The sequence below is a fragment of the Mchenga conophoros genome, linkage group LG7 (assembly GCF_057382185.1).
Source record: "Mchenga conophoros isolate Kocher_MC1m ecotype Shallow Benthic linkage group LG7, M_conophoros_male_GT1.1, whole genome shotgun sequence".
NCBI lineage: Eukaryota > Metazoa > Chordata > Actinopteri > Cichliformes > Cichlidae > Mchenga > Mchenga conophoros.
Genome location: NC_140532.1, coordinates 36,203,620 through 36,217,313, shown reverse-complemented (window position 1 = coordinate 36,217,313; position 13,694 = coordinate 36,203,620). Strand labels below are relative to the sequence as shown.

The following is a 13,694-nucleotide window of genomic DNA, read 5'->3' as shown; positions in this document are numbered from 1 at the left end:
GCAAATATTTGAAAACTTTCTCTAAACTGATCATCTAAATTGATTCATAATCATTCATAACAACTAAGATGTTAGTTATAAATGTTCTATATATCTTGGAAAACAAGCCATATTATTCATTTCTTTCATTTTTACTTCTCCAAACATTCATCAGCTTCTCATGTACTGTTTTGAAATAAGGCTTTTTTGTACTGTATACTTTCGATGGTACTTTGATTGTAGGAAAAAGTTTCCTAAACAAAATATACTTCCTACTTGCTTATAACTAATCAACAAATGTCAGGAGATGCTTTGCTACACTTTATAGACTCTGCAGATTGTCTCTTTTGAATGCATCACCACTTCATTTCATTGTGCCTTCTTAATACCTACCTTCTCAGTTGCTGTAGTTGGACTTGGACCATGCCGGACTCATTCTCTGTGTCTGTAGGCTCACTACATTGAGAGATTATTTTTTAAAAGAAACATCCGCTGTTCTGTTTCTTTTCTGTTTGACTACCTGTCTATATGTGTTCAAGGTTCAAGGTTCTTTATTTGTCACATGCATAGTTATACAACTATAACACACAGTGAAATGTATGGAATCAGAACGATGCCACCTTGAAACGAAACCGAAAAATGGATTGAAACCGAAAAAAAATATTGTAACTGAAATAAATGTACTGAAAAATCTTGTATTGAAACCGAAAAAAAAATTGATAGTGAAAAACAATTAATTGAAACTGTAATTTTTTTGTTTTCGCTTACAATTTTTTTTTTCGGTTTCAATCCATTTTTTTTCGGTTTCAAACCATTTTTCAGTTTCAAACCATTTTTCGGTTTCAATCCATTTTCGGTTTCAGACCATTTTTCAGTTTCACTCTGCTGGCACTGTTTTGGCGTCCGGGGGCGCGCTGGGGGGGGGGGGGGGGTTTCCGGCCCGCATATATTTGCATATATTATAGAGGCCACTAGTGCTGACCAAGCTGCCATCTTTCTCTCTTCCCGTCTTTCAATGGCTGCTTCAATTTCAGCTTGAACCTCCAAACCGCAAGTAAGTAATCATTTTTTGTCATCTTTTCTTGCTGTCCCACTGGACTGGACATTAGTTTAGTTTTTTTAGCTACATCTGGTGAAGTTGTGGTAAAATGCTGGTATTAGCCTATTCGTCGTAGCAAGCTAGCCTGAAGCTAATATTTGCTAAATTTAGGGACACCCGTGTCTCTTCAGGAGTTGGAGGCCGGTGTTCTAGGAGCGGATCTCAGGATCTCAACAGGCAGTGTTGGGCAGTAACATAATACATGCACCGGCGTTACGTATTTAAAATACAAAATATGAGTAAATGTATCCGTTACAATTACTGTTCAATAGGTGATATTGAGAATACAGTTAGTTTGTTGAAATAAATGGATTACATGGCGGTATTTACCTGTTTCATATGTTAGGTTATGGTCTCTCTATTTTTTGGTAATTCCACGCCGGTGGAAACCCAAACAAAACACACAATAAGAGCCTCTAAAAATTATTATACAAAAATTATTTAATATGAAGGCAATAGCAGAGTGTTACAGGCATCGCCCTAAACAATGTAGCCTCATGGGCAGTGTAGTCCGTGCTGCAGGGAGAATGGACTGCCATACACGTTATGTGTCTGTGAGCGAGGAGGGAGAAAAAGGAAAAGTACAGCTGTCACGGAGCAGAAACAGGAGCTGGAAGCATGTAAATATAATAAAAACCACTAAAGCCAAAAAGAGTGCCTGACGAGCCCAGCTGTAAGTAAGCTGTTAAGACTCGACTGTACACTGTGTTCGTGTTTTCCTCCGAAACAATAAGCAGCCTTTCAACGCCTCTCTCTGTCTCTCGCTAGCAAACTTGACCCAGACAACAAAGTAAAGCTATTTTTCAGCTATGAGCCCGACACGAACCGGATGTATTAGCCAGAGGTCCCTTTACTACGGTTCGGAGCCGCTGACCTGTTTTATATACGTGCTGAATAGTTTTCTACACGAGATCGCTGCAGCCTTACCTAATGTCCACCTACTGTTACTCATTTATATTAAGATTTTAACATCTAGTTGGTGTTGGTATGGCGAGTAGCCTTCAGTAATAGTAATAAATAAGATAAGATAAGATAACCTTTATTAGTCCCACACGTGGGAAATTTGTTTTGTCACAGCAGGAAGTGGACAGTGCAAAAGTTATGAGGCAAAAATTAGAATACAATAAGAATAAATACAGTACACAACTGTACAGAATAGAATAAAATAAAATACTATATACAGTAGAATAAAATAAAATAAATATACAATAAGATAAAAATAGAATACAAATACAAATACTATATACAACTGAGTAAAAATACAACGATGACAGAAAGGATTATTGCACTTAGTATTATTGCATATGTATGGATGTGTGTGCTTGATCAGTTAAAGTCTTTATTATGGAGTCTGACAGCAGTGGGGAGGAAAGACCTGCGAAATCTCTCCGTCCCACACCGTGGGTGCCGCAGTCTCCCACTGAAGGAGCTGCTCAGTGCTGTCACAGTCTGCTGCATGGGGTGGGAGATGTTGTCCATCAGGGATGACAGCTTAGCCGCCGTTCTCCTGTCACTCACCACCTCCACTGGGTCCAGAGGGCATCCTAGAACAGAGCTGGCCCTTCGGATCACCCTGTTCAGTCTCTTCACACAATCACACAGCAATAGCACATTCATGTAGTTGTAAAGTATTCAGAATACATTACTTCTATAATCTTTGGTGGAATACATTTTAAAATTAACCTTCCCAACACTGTCAACAGGTTAGCACCTCATACCACAGTGCATCAAAGCAGTCTCATGAGCGCTGGGAAGGAGGAGCCCAGAGCCCAAAACAGACAGTGCAGGAGATGACAAGGTTAGTAATTGTATGGTGAAAATTATACTTTGTTATCTTGATTGGCAAAAGAAAAGTAAATACAAAATCTGCTTCTCACATATAGGGCATTTCCAAAACTTCAATTTCTTTCATTACAGCTGTCCTGTGCCAGAAGTTCTATTGACCCACAGTGAGAGGCATCATTTCAGAAACACCAGGAAGACTGAAACTCATCGCCGGGATCAAGCAGGGCTCGTGATCTTCACCAGCAGCTCCCTCACAAGAAGGATAAACCCAGCATTTCATGAACACTGATGGAGACCTTTGCTTTGTGTAATATTAGAAGTACTCAGATAATCCTCAGAGGGTCTGGACTTTTACATAATATAATAGAATAGAATTCAACTTTGTTGTCATTGCACAGGTACAGGGCAACGAAATGAAGTTTGCATCCATCCAGAAGTGCTTTAGCCATGATATAGATATATTACAATATATATTAGCAATAGTATAGATATGTAAGTATATTACAGAAATGGGTCTATTATGGTATGTTACAATGTACACGGTATGAAGTATGTTGTGAATATTCTATAACTATAAGTATGTTTACAAGTGATCCGCTGTCGTATACTATAAGACTAGAGGATTTTGGGATGTAAACCAGAGCAAAAAATAAGTAAAAAACAAGAAAAGTGGATAGTCGGAGCGGAGCGGTCAGGAAGGCGTCTGGACGTGGCCGCGCCATCTTGGTGTGAATCTTACATGTAGATAATTAGTCATTGTGTTCAAGAAGTTACTGATTTATAGCTAACACACAGTATTTACTGGGTTAAGAAAAGAGAGGCCGAGCTACAGACGCATTCAGTTCGAATCACAGTTGCTGGTGTCCAGAGTTTCAGTTGAGTTAACATCTTTCCAATGCAAGAAAATGTTTTTGGTGGGCGACAGCCCTGCCCCTCTGCACAGCTTACAACTGTGCAAGTCAAGCTAACTACTACATTTACACATATAGTGTTCCAGCACTTATGTCACTATAAATTGGCTATTAGGCATGTTGGTTCTTTATAACCATATAACCATGAATATATGAAAACCATCTAAAAAGTTGTGGCTCAAACTTTTTAAACTGCACAGTTCAGAATTAGCATGGACAAACAATTCTTTCTATGAATAATCAGTATAAAGTATCTTCCTCTCATCCATGACCCTGTAGGCTGGTTGTTGAGTCTCACCACCTGTGAATAAAAGCTCTTCCTACAGCGTGAGACACGATAGTGTGCTAAAAACCCTTACATGTTAGCAAAGTAGTAAGTAGATGATGACTTGGATGATAATCTTTGATAATGAAACTGTTCCTGCAGTATATCTTTGGACTATAATAGTGACTATGTTAGAATACTGAACAGATCACCAATCAAAAAAGAACCTTTTGTTTTTAAAGGATATGGTGGCACATGGAATTATTAAATATTTGGTAAACATTTCTGTCTGTTGTTGTGTCCTACAATATGAAAAATCCAAGATCTTTGTGGATTACTTATTCTCTAATAGACAAGAAGAGAAAAAGTAATCTCTTATTCTCTTCTTCCATACAAGAAGAGCTTTTGTTATGACTGCTGGTGGCATGTCAAATATATGAAGAAATCTTACAACATTCACAGATGCTGACAGTTTCAACAGCAATACTACTGATACGGTAGATAGTGAAGGTATAATAAAAGTTATGAAAATCTGTGATAGTTTTCTTGACAGACAAGCTATTTTCTAAAAGCTTCTAGTCTAGTCCCAGGTATAGACTCCTTGTTGATATCATGAATTAAATGAATCACTGTGTGCTCCCAGGATGTTGGCTACACAGTCAATGCCGGGCTTTTTTCTCAATGCTGTTTTGTTTTTTCATCCCGTCCTTTTGTGGCTTACTTGTGCACTGCAGCACATTGTTAACTAACAAAAACAGATTAATAAAAAATGTAAATATATATGCATATAATTTTGTATAAATTCTTCCCAAGTGACAACATGTTTGCACAGGACTCCGGTGGGTTTTTTCTTTTCATATTCTAGCACCTAGTTGGACCTCATCACCCTGCATGGCGATCATTTTGTCCACCTCCACAACAGTGTGTGAGATGTACTGTAGAAGAGCAAGAAGGCTCACCACCAAATGGCACTTTAACACTTTCCATTCACACTGCTTCAACACTGGTGTCATAGCACTCCAGAAATCTATGAATGACTCCTAGTAACCTTTTGAACCCAATGCTGTCTTTCACTCCCTTTATTTCTAGGGCCATGGTAATTTCATGTTTCACCCAAGCATACCATATTGTCATGGTCCTGGGCCATGTGGGCCCAGTATTCTTAGTTTTCATGTATTTTTGTATTTTGTTCTTTATTTAGGCCATGCTTCCTGGGTTGATCTGTTACGTTGTTCCTTATGTGTTTTCCCTTCGTGACTCTTACCCCCTGTGTGCCCCTCTGTGTATTTATGAGCCCTCGTCTCTCTTTGTGCTTTATTCTATGTTTTCCCCAGCCCGTTATGTCTGCGTTCTCCCCGTGCTCTCTCTCCTCCTGTTTGAACCTCTGTGTACTTCCTGCTTTACTTTGCCCATCTCCCATCAGTGTTACGTTCACTCCTGCCGTGTCTTGTTATGATTATCAGTGTCACCTGTGTTCCCCGTGTGCATCCACTTCCCCTGATCATCCCTCATGTGTATTTAGTCTCTGTGTTTCGTACAGTCTGTGTCGCGTCGTCTGTGTTCTCACCTCCATGTTTTCACGGTCAGTCCTTGCAGTGATCATCATAGTCTGAGTTTTCTTAGTTTGTCGCAGTATTAGTTTTCCCAGTTTAGTTATAGTCTAGTCACGCCATCCCTGCTTTGTTTGTGCACTTTGTCTTCAGCCATAATAAAGGCTCGCTTTCTGTTAAGTCCACTCCCGTCTACTAACTTGTGTATGCACCTGGGTCCATCACACACACCACCGCACGGCCTGTCTCTGCAGACCGTGACACATATATTGCTATTTTCCCAGAAATGGCCTAATTTGGCAGTTCACTGTGTTATTCATGCTCCTGGCCTATGTCGAGTTTAATTGTTCAAGTCTTTACACATAGCTTAATGCATAGAGGAAAAAAATGTTGAAAATGTAAAATAGCACTGCTATCTGGAGGGGACAAATGTGATATGGTGCAGCGCCTCAGTAAATGCATAAACCCATAGTATCACATATGCAAATCATCAGATAAAGTGGACCCAACTCCACTCAAACAGAGACAGACTGGCAGGGAGGTAAGAGAAAATAGTAGTTTAATTAATCTTAATAATATAACAAAAAGCACTGCTTGTTGGGCTAGGGGTGTCCAAAGATGAAGACAAACCCCAACAGCAAAGGGGAGAAGATATATAGAGAAGACACTGATGCAAGGAGCAAATTAAAGGAACACTAATAAGGAAACCAAAACTTAAGGATTACAGATCATCAAAATTTCTCTTTCTCTGTGTATGTATGTCTCTATCATCTTCAGCATATTTTTGACATTAAAAGATATTTGAAAAGTCTTTCTAATGTCTGAGCTGTTTGATCTGAACGTATCAGAAACTGATTGATTATCCTGACTGATACTAACTTTCTTATGTTCACGATGAAGCAGTTTAAATCACTTCAATTACAGTTCTAGAAAAGTGTTTTAGATCATGTTTTTTTTCTGCAGATATGTCAAATAGATAAATCAGCTTACATCTGCATGTTTAGAAGGCTTAGCTGCATTTATGGGCAGCTGCATTTCAAGCTGTGAGACAATGCAAACCCTTTCAAAGTCATTTAGTGTGGTACAAGAAAGACTTCGTTGTGGTTTTGTAGTGCATCCAGATCCATCCTCAAAGGAGGGCTGCCTCCTCCTTTGTTCTCCTTCTTCCATCCGATCCTAGCCAATTCCCGAAATTTGAAACAGCTCTTAAACCTCCAATCTGCATCTGGAAATGATCAATATGCCTCTCCCTACCCATCACCATGGTCCACTGGGCTTAATTTCCTTCCCTCTGGCTAAAATCTAAAAAAAAAACAAAAAAAAAAAAAACAAGTCAAATCCCACTTGTTGCTCTGACAAGGCCTTTTAATGTGAGCCTCTAGCTGCTGTGTCTTTTCAACATGTCAACTCTGTTCACCAGCAATATTCAGTCATTCTCAAACTTTAGATATAAGCCCAGGTAAATTTCCTAGTTGCCCCTGACCAACTGCTGACATCACAGTAGGTGCACAACTCACAACACAACCCGTGTTACTGCATTTGCAGTTTTTCTCAATCACAGTGAAGTCATTCTTATTATTCTTAATGCAGCTGGACATTTTCCCCTAACACTCCTAATGCAGTTCTCAAAGCAGTTAATGTCAGGGCTCTGTGTGCGGGCAGGTGGAAATGTGGATCCAAATGCAGGACTCCGAGACAAAATGTAACTAAAACCACAGCTATTCTTGCTGGCATGAAACAAAAACCCAAACCATGAAACCAAGCAGGAACACACACCGAGCACATGAAAACACAGGGCTAATATACACAGGGTGGTAATCAGCGAATGGGCAACAGGAGGGAGACACAGCTGGGAGAGATCAGGGTTAACGAGACGGGGGGAACCAAGCTGCACACACTAACATAAGACAAAGACCTTCACAATAAAACAGGAAACATGAATTACCAAACAAGCATGCAGACTTTACATTGAGAGACAGACAGAGAATGACACATGGAACTAGACATATACTAAGCAGACCCAACCGAAGAACAATCCTAAACACAGACATGAAACTCTAATAATAAACATCATAATCATCATCATCATCATTAACACAACAAGAGAACAAGAAAACAATCCCTGATGCAAAATTACACCAAAACATAATAAACTCAAAATACTGGGTCCAACGGACCCAGAACCGTGACAGTGAAGGTATTTCTCATAAAACAGACTCACCTATGGGAAAGACACTATAACAATTAAAACCTTTCACCACTATTTTTTAGAATTAGACTTGGGAAAGAATCCTGCAATAAATGTACACCTAATGAAAAGTAAAAAAACGTTACGAGAAAAAGGAAATCTGAAAAATGTATTTGAAACTTCAAACAATATAACTGCTGAAATTGATAAAAGCAACATACAAAATCATAAAAAATGCAGATAGTGTGACATAAAGTCACTGACCACTCGTTACCACCGAGGGATGCAGAAGACCATCTCTTTATGCACAACACATCGGACATCAAGGCAGTTGAGTTAAGGCAGCAGAAGACCACACTGTGTGTTCTTCCTATCAGCTAAAAACAGGAAACTAAGGCTACAGTTCACGAGGGCTTGCCAAAACTGAGGAACAGGATATTAGAAAAACTTTTCCTGGTTTGAGACATGATTTCGGCAAAATCCGCGACGATCGGCTCGTCGTGGGTGTGTAATGTCATGGGGAATGTTTTCTTGGCACCTTTTGGACCCCTTAATACCAACTGAGCATTGTTTAAACACCACACACTAACTGAGTATAGTTGCTGGCAATGTAAATCCCTTCTTGGCCACAGTGTACCCATGTTTTGATGGATGCTTCCAGCAGGATAATATACTATGTCACAAATCTCAAATCATCTCATCCTGGTTTCGTGAACATGATACTGTACTCAAACGACCTCCACAGTCGCCAGACCTCAAACCATAGAGCACCTTGGGGATGTGGTATAAGAGAAAATTCAGATGAATAGTTGACAAATCTGCAGCAACTGTCTGATGCTATCATGTCAATATGAACCAAAATCTCTGAGGAGTGTTTCCAGCACCATGTTGAATCTATGTCAAGAAGAATTAAGGCAGTCCGCAAGTCATAAAAAAGCCCAAACCAGTACTAGGAAGGCGTACTTAAAGACACGTACCTGTGACACAAGCCTAAGAGTATGTGTTTCTATCTGATTTCAACTGACAGTGTGTTACTGGCCTTGCTTTTTCATACATATTTGAAAAAATGATTTGAAATGATTTGAGTAAGAACTCTCAAGCAATACATGACAGTATTCAGGAAAGTTTGAGCTCTGTAGTTCGGATTAACAAAACTACTAACTGTTTTGATAAGTTGTGAGATTTAGATGAGAAATACAAAAAATGCAATGACAAAACATCTTTAGTTGTGAAGTATGTATGAAAACAATAGCAGTGTGTACAAACACAATTGGCAAGACTAATGTGGGGGTGAACAAATGCATTCCTGAATTGAGAACTGCATAAAGAGTGGTAAGCATGACATCCTTGATGTAAGAATTGCATCCAAGTAGTTGATGTAGTTATCAAAGATGCATTCATCAAAGATACATTTAGTGAGTCAAAATCTTGCTGTTAAATAAGGGTACTTTCACGGTTATTCTCGATTGTTTTGGTATAATTTTCACATCAGGAATGTCATTCTCACTACTTTTCAAGGAGTTCTTGAAACATTTAATTCATATCATACTTCACTTGTGCTAAAGACAATAAAACATTCAAAACCTTTTTCACATGTGTCAAAACATGCAAAGTCAGTCAATCACTTCAACTCTGTGACCAATAAATAAAACCCCTTCACCACCTTTCAGACACCAAATGGTTTTTACCCATCAGCCTTAAAAGGCTCGTGGCATATTGCTAACAGCCCACCAAGCGGGCAGTATGAACACCCAAATTTGTGAATGTGATAACTCAAGGACAAGGCAATTTTGAAACTGATACCATCGGTATCAGTACCATGTACTAAAAATCGCAGACTAGCTTGAATCCCAATCACCTTGATCTCAGGTTGAAGTCACCTAGAAGTTTGAAATTAATATGAAGCTTATTTATAAGTTCAGTAAGAAATATCTTTAATCTGCCATATATGGGATATATATAAAAAAAAAAAAAACACCCAGCACGCCCCTGCGGGCGGTTTATCCTTCAAGCTCGGGTCCTCTACCAGAGGCCTGGGAGCTTGAGGGTCCTGCGCAGTATCTTAGCTGTTCCCAGGACTGCGCTCTTCTGGACAGAGATCTCCGATGTTGTTCCCGGGATCTGCTGGAGCCACTCGCCTAGCTTGGGAGTCACCGCACCTAGTGCTCCGATTACAACGGGGACCACCGTTACCTTCACCCTCCACATCCTCTCGAGCTCTTCTCTGAGTAAGACATGTATCTGCGGCAAGCTGTGTAAGAACCAGCGTGGCCTAAAGGTCCATCAGGCTAGAATGAAAGGTTTGGAGCGGGAGAGTGAGGTGCAACGCACAGGTCCTGAACCTGGTGAGCCGCAGGAGGAGCCTGGCCAGGAGGCACCCCACAGAGCCCAGTCCCTCCATGCACTGGACTCTTCCAATCCAAGCAGTGTAGTTCCACAACAGCGGATTAAGTGGCCCCCAGCCAGCAGCCGGAGCGAGTGGCAGAAGTTTGATGAGGATGTCTCCAACATCATACAAGCTGTGGCCAAAAGAGATGCCGACAGCAGGCTTAAAACAATGACCACCATCATAGTCAGCTACGCCTCAGAAAGGTTCGGCCTGATCGAGAAGTGTAACAACAAGACCCCTTACACCATGAACCGCAGGGCCATGAAGATTCATCAACTGCGCCAGGAGCTCAGGAGCCTTAAGAAGCAGTTCAAGAACGCTGATGCGGAGGAGAAGCAAGCTTTAGAGGAACTGCATAACATCTTGCGGAAGAAGTTGATTACCCTCCGTAGAGCAGAATGGCACAGAAGGCGAGGAAGAGAGAGAGCCAGGAAACGTGCAGCTTTTATTGCTGATCCCTTTCGCTTTTCCAAACAATTGCTTGGGGTTAAGCGAAGTGGGCAGTTGGAGTGCTCAGCAGAGGAGGTGAATAACTTCCTTCATGAGACAATGAGTGACCCATTGAGGGAACAAGACTTGGGACCAAACAAAGCTCTCATCAACCCTGCCCCACCATCAGCAGAGTTCAAGTTGACGGAGCCAAGTTTGAAGGAGGTGTGTGAGGTCATCAAAGCAGCCCGCTCAGCATCCTCCCCAGGTCCCAGTGGCGTACCCTACCTTGTCTATAAGCGCTGCCCAGAGCTGCTTCGCCACCTGTGGAAGATCTTAAAGGTGATATGGCGGAGAGGGAGAGTTGCTGATCAGTGGAGGTGCGCAGAGGGAGTCTGGATTCCCAAAGAGGAGGATTCGAAAAACATAAACCAGTTTCGGAGCATCTCGCTATTGAGCGTGGAGGGGAAGGTGTTTTTTAGCGTTGTCTCCCGGAGATTGACCGAGTTTCTCCTTAGAAACAATTACATTGATTCATCAGTTCAGAAGGGGGGGATCCCAGGAGTTCCTGGTTGCCTAGAGCACACTGGTGTAGTTACACACCTTATAAGAGAAGCCCATGAGAACAGAGGCGACCTAGCTGTATTGTGGCTGGACCTGACTAATGCGTATGGGTCGATCCCACACAAACTGGTTGAGCATGCTTTACACCTCCACCATGTTCCCAGCAAGATCAAGGACCTGATCCTGGACTATTACGCCAATTTCAGGCTTAGGGTCACTTCTAGGGCAGTTACTTCAGACTGGCACCGACTCGGGAAAGGTATAATAACAGGCTGTACCATCTCAGTTACGCTCTTTGCCCTGGCAATGAACATGGTGGTAAAGGCTGCGGAGGTGGAGTGCAGAGGGCCGTTAACAAGGTCAGGTGTTCGTCAGCCCCCTATCAGAGCCTATATGGATGACCTCACCATTACAACATCATCAGTTCCCGGGTGTAGGTGGATCTTGCAAGGTCTTGAGAGACTCATCTCATGGGCAAGGATGAGTTTTAAACCTTCCAAGTCAAGATCGATGGTACTGAAGAAGGGCAAGGTGACGGACAAGTTCCGGTTCTCAATTTCAGGAACCATTATTCCATCCATAACGGAACAACCAGTTAAGAGCTTGGGGAAACTCTTTGACTCCAGCCTGAAAGACTCTACTGCTATTCAGAAGGCAAATGAGGAGCTGGGAGCGTGGCTTATTAAGGTGGATAAGTCCGGCCTGCCTGGAAGATTTAAAGCCTGGATCTACCAGCATTCAATCCTGCCCCGAATCCTGTGGCCCTTGCTTGTCTATACAATTCCAATAACTACTGTGGAATCCCTTGAAAGAAAGATCAGTGGCTTTCTTCGTAAGTGGCTGGGACTTCCCCGCAGTCTCACCAGCGCTGCCTTGTATGGGACAAGCAACAGCGTGCAGTTACCCTTCAGTGGTCTCACAGAAGAGTTCAAGGTGGCTCGCACACGAGAAGCCCTACAGTACAGAGATTCTAAAGACTGCAAGGTGGCATTAGCAGGTATTGAGGTAAGGACAGGAAGAAAGTGGAAGGCTGAGAAGGCAGTTGAGGTGGCGGAGTCACGCCTAAGGCAGAAAACACTGATGGGGGTCTTAGCAACAGGGGGAGCAGGCTTGGGGTATGTCCCAAAGGCCCAGGTCAGCAGGGCACAGGGAAAGGAGAGACGCCAGCTACTCCAGGAAGAGGTCCGAGCAGGTGTGGAGGAGGAGCGAGTAAGTAGAGCTGTAGGCCTTAAGCGGCAGGGAGCATGGACAAGGTGGGAGAGCACCTTGCAGCGCAAGGTCACCTGGGCAAACATCATGCAGGCAGACTTCCACCGGATCCGATTCCTAGTGCAGGCAGTATACGACACTCTGCCAAGCCCAGCAAACCTCCATCTGTGGGGAAAGAGCGAGACACCTGCCTGTCCCCTGTGCTCTGGAAGAGGGACCCTAGAACACCTCCTTAGCAGCTGCCCAAGGGCCCTGGCCGATGGTCGGTATCGTTGGCGGCACGACCAGGTGCTCAGAGTAGTTGCTGAAAAGATTGCCTCAGCAATCAGCACCAGCAAGCATCATCATGCTCTGAGGAAGGCAATCTCTTTTATTAAGGCTGGAGAGAAACCCCAGGTGCGCCCACATTTGACAACTGGCCTCCTCAACACAGCCTCTGATTGGCAGCTACAGGCTGACCTGGGTAAACAACTAAAGTTCCCTCAGAACATTGCAAAAACATCACTCCGGCCAGACATGATAATTATTTCTGAGGCCTCAAAACAGCTGATCATGCTGGAACTCACAGTGCCCTGGGAAGAGCGGATTGAGGAGGCCAATGAAAGGAAACGAGGAAAGTACCAGGAACTAGTGCAGGAGTGCAGGGGAAGGGGCTGGAAGACTTTCTATGAGCCCATAGAAGTGGGTTGTAGGGGCTTTGCAGGACGATCACTCTGCAAAGCCCTAGGGCGGCTGGGCGTGGCTGGGGCAGCCAAGAAGAGGGCCATCCAGGCTGTGAGTGAAGCGGCAGAGAAAGCCACAAGGTGGCTGTGGATCAAGAGGGCTGATCCGTGGGTAGCTACTGGTACGCAAGTCGGGGCTTGATCACCCCCGGCTGGGTCGCCTGGGCGAGGGTGTATGATGTTGTGAGACCCGAAACACCTGATGACCCTAGGATACATCACTGAAGATGCGTACCAGTGCATCCAGGAGATGTGTCTTTATAGCCCTTGGTATTTCTCCAGCTTCTCGTGTTCCTTCTTCCTGATATTGCTGTCATTCGGAACCGCTACATCGATCACTACGGCCGTCTTCTTCTGTTTGTCTACCACCACTATGTCCGGTTGGTTAGCCACCACCATTTTGTCCGTCTGTATCTGGAAGTCCCACAGGATCTTAGCTCGGTCATTCTCCACCACCCTTGGGGGCATCTCCCATTTTGACCTCGGGACTTCCAGGTTATACTCGGCACAGATGTTCCTGTACACTATGCCGGCCACTTGGTTATGGCGTTCCATGTATGCCTTGCCTGCTAGCATCTTGCACCCTGCTGTTATGTGCTGGATT

The 13,694-nt window shown here is 43.0% G+C and overlaps 1 protein-coding gene and 1 long non-coding RNA gene across 2 annotated transcripts; both read left to right on the top strand.

Annotated features, from left to right (window-relative positions):
• Positions 1–953: 953 nt before the first annotated feature.
• On the top strand, positions 954–4,866 carry LOC146570578 (uncharacterized). The gene is made up of 3 exons (XR_014893205.1): positions 954–1,033; positions 2,782–2,876; positions 2,996–4,866. It is a non-coding gene; the product is annotated as an uncharacterized LOC146570578 (long non-coding RNA).
• Positions 4,867–9,115: 4,249 nt separating this feature from the next.
• Positions 9,116–13,317, top strand: LOC146570577 (uncharacterized). Its single transcript, XM_085279452.1, has 2 exons — positions 9,116–9,129; positions 9,995–13,317. Exons 1-2 carry the CDS (start codon positions 9,116–9,118, stop codon positions 13,230–13,232), a joined length of 3,252 nt encoding a protein of 1,083 aa, XP_085135578.1. The 3' UTR covers positions 13,233–13,317.
• Positions 13,318–13,694: the final 377 nt, after the last annotated feature.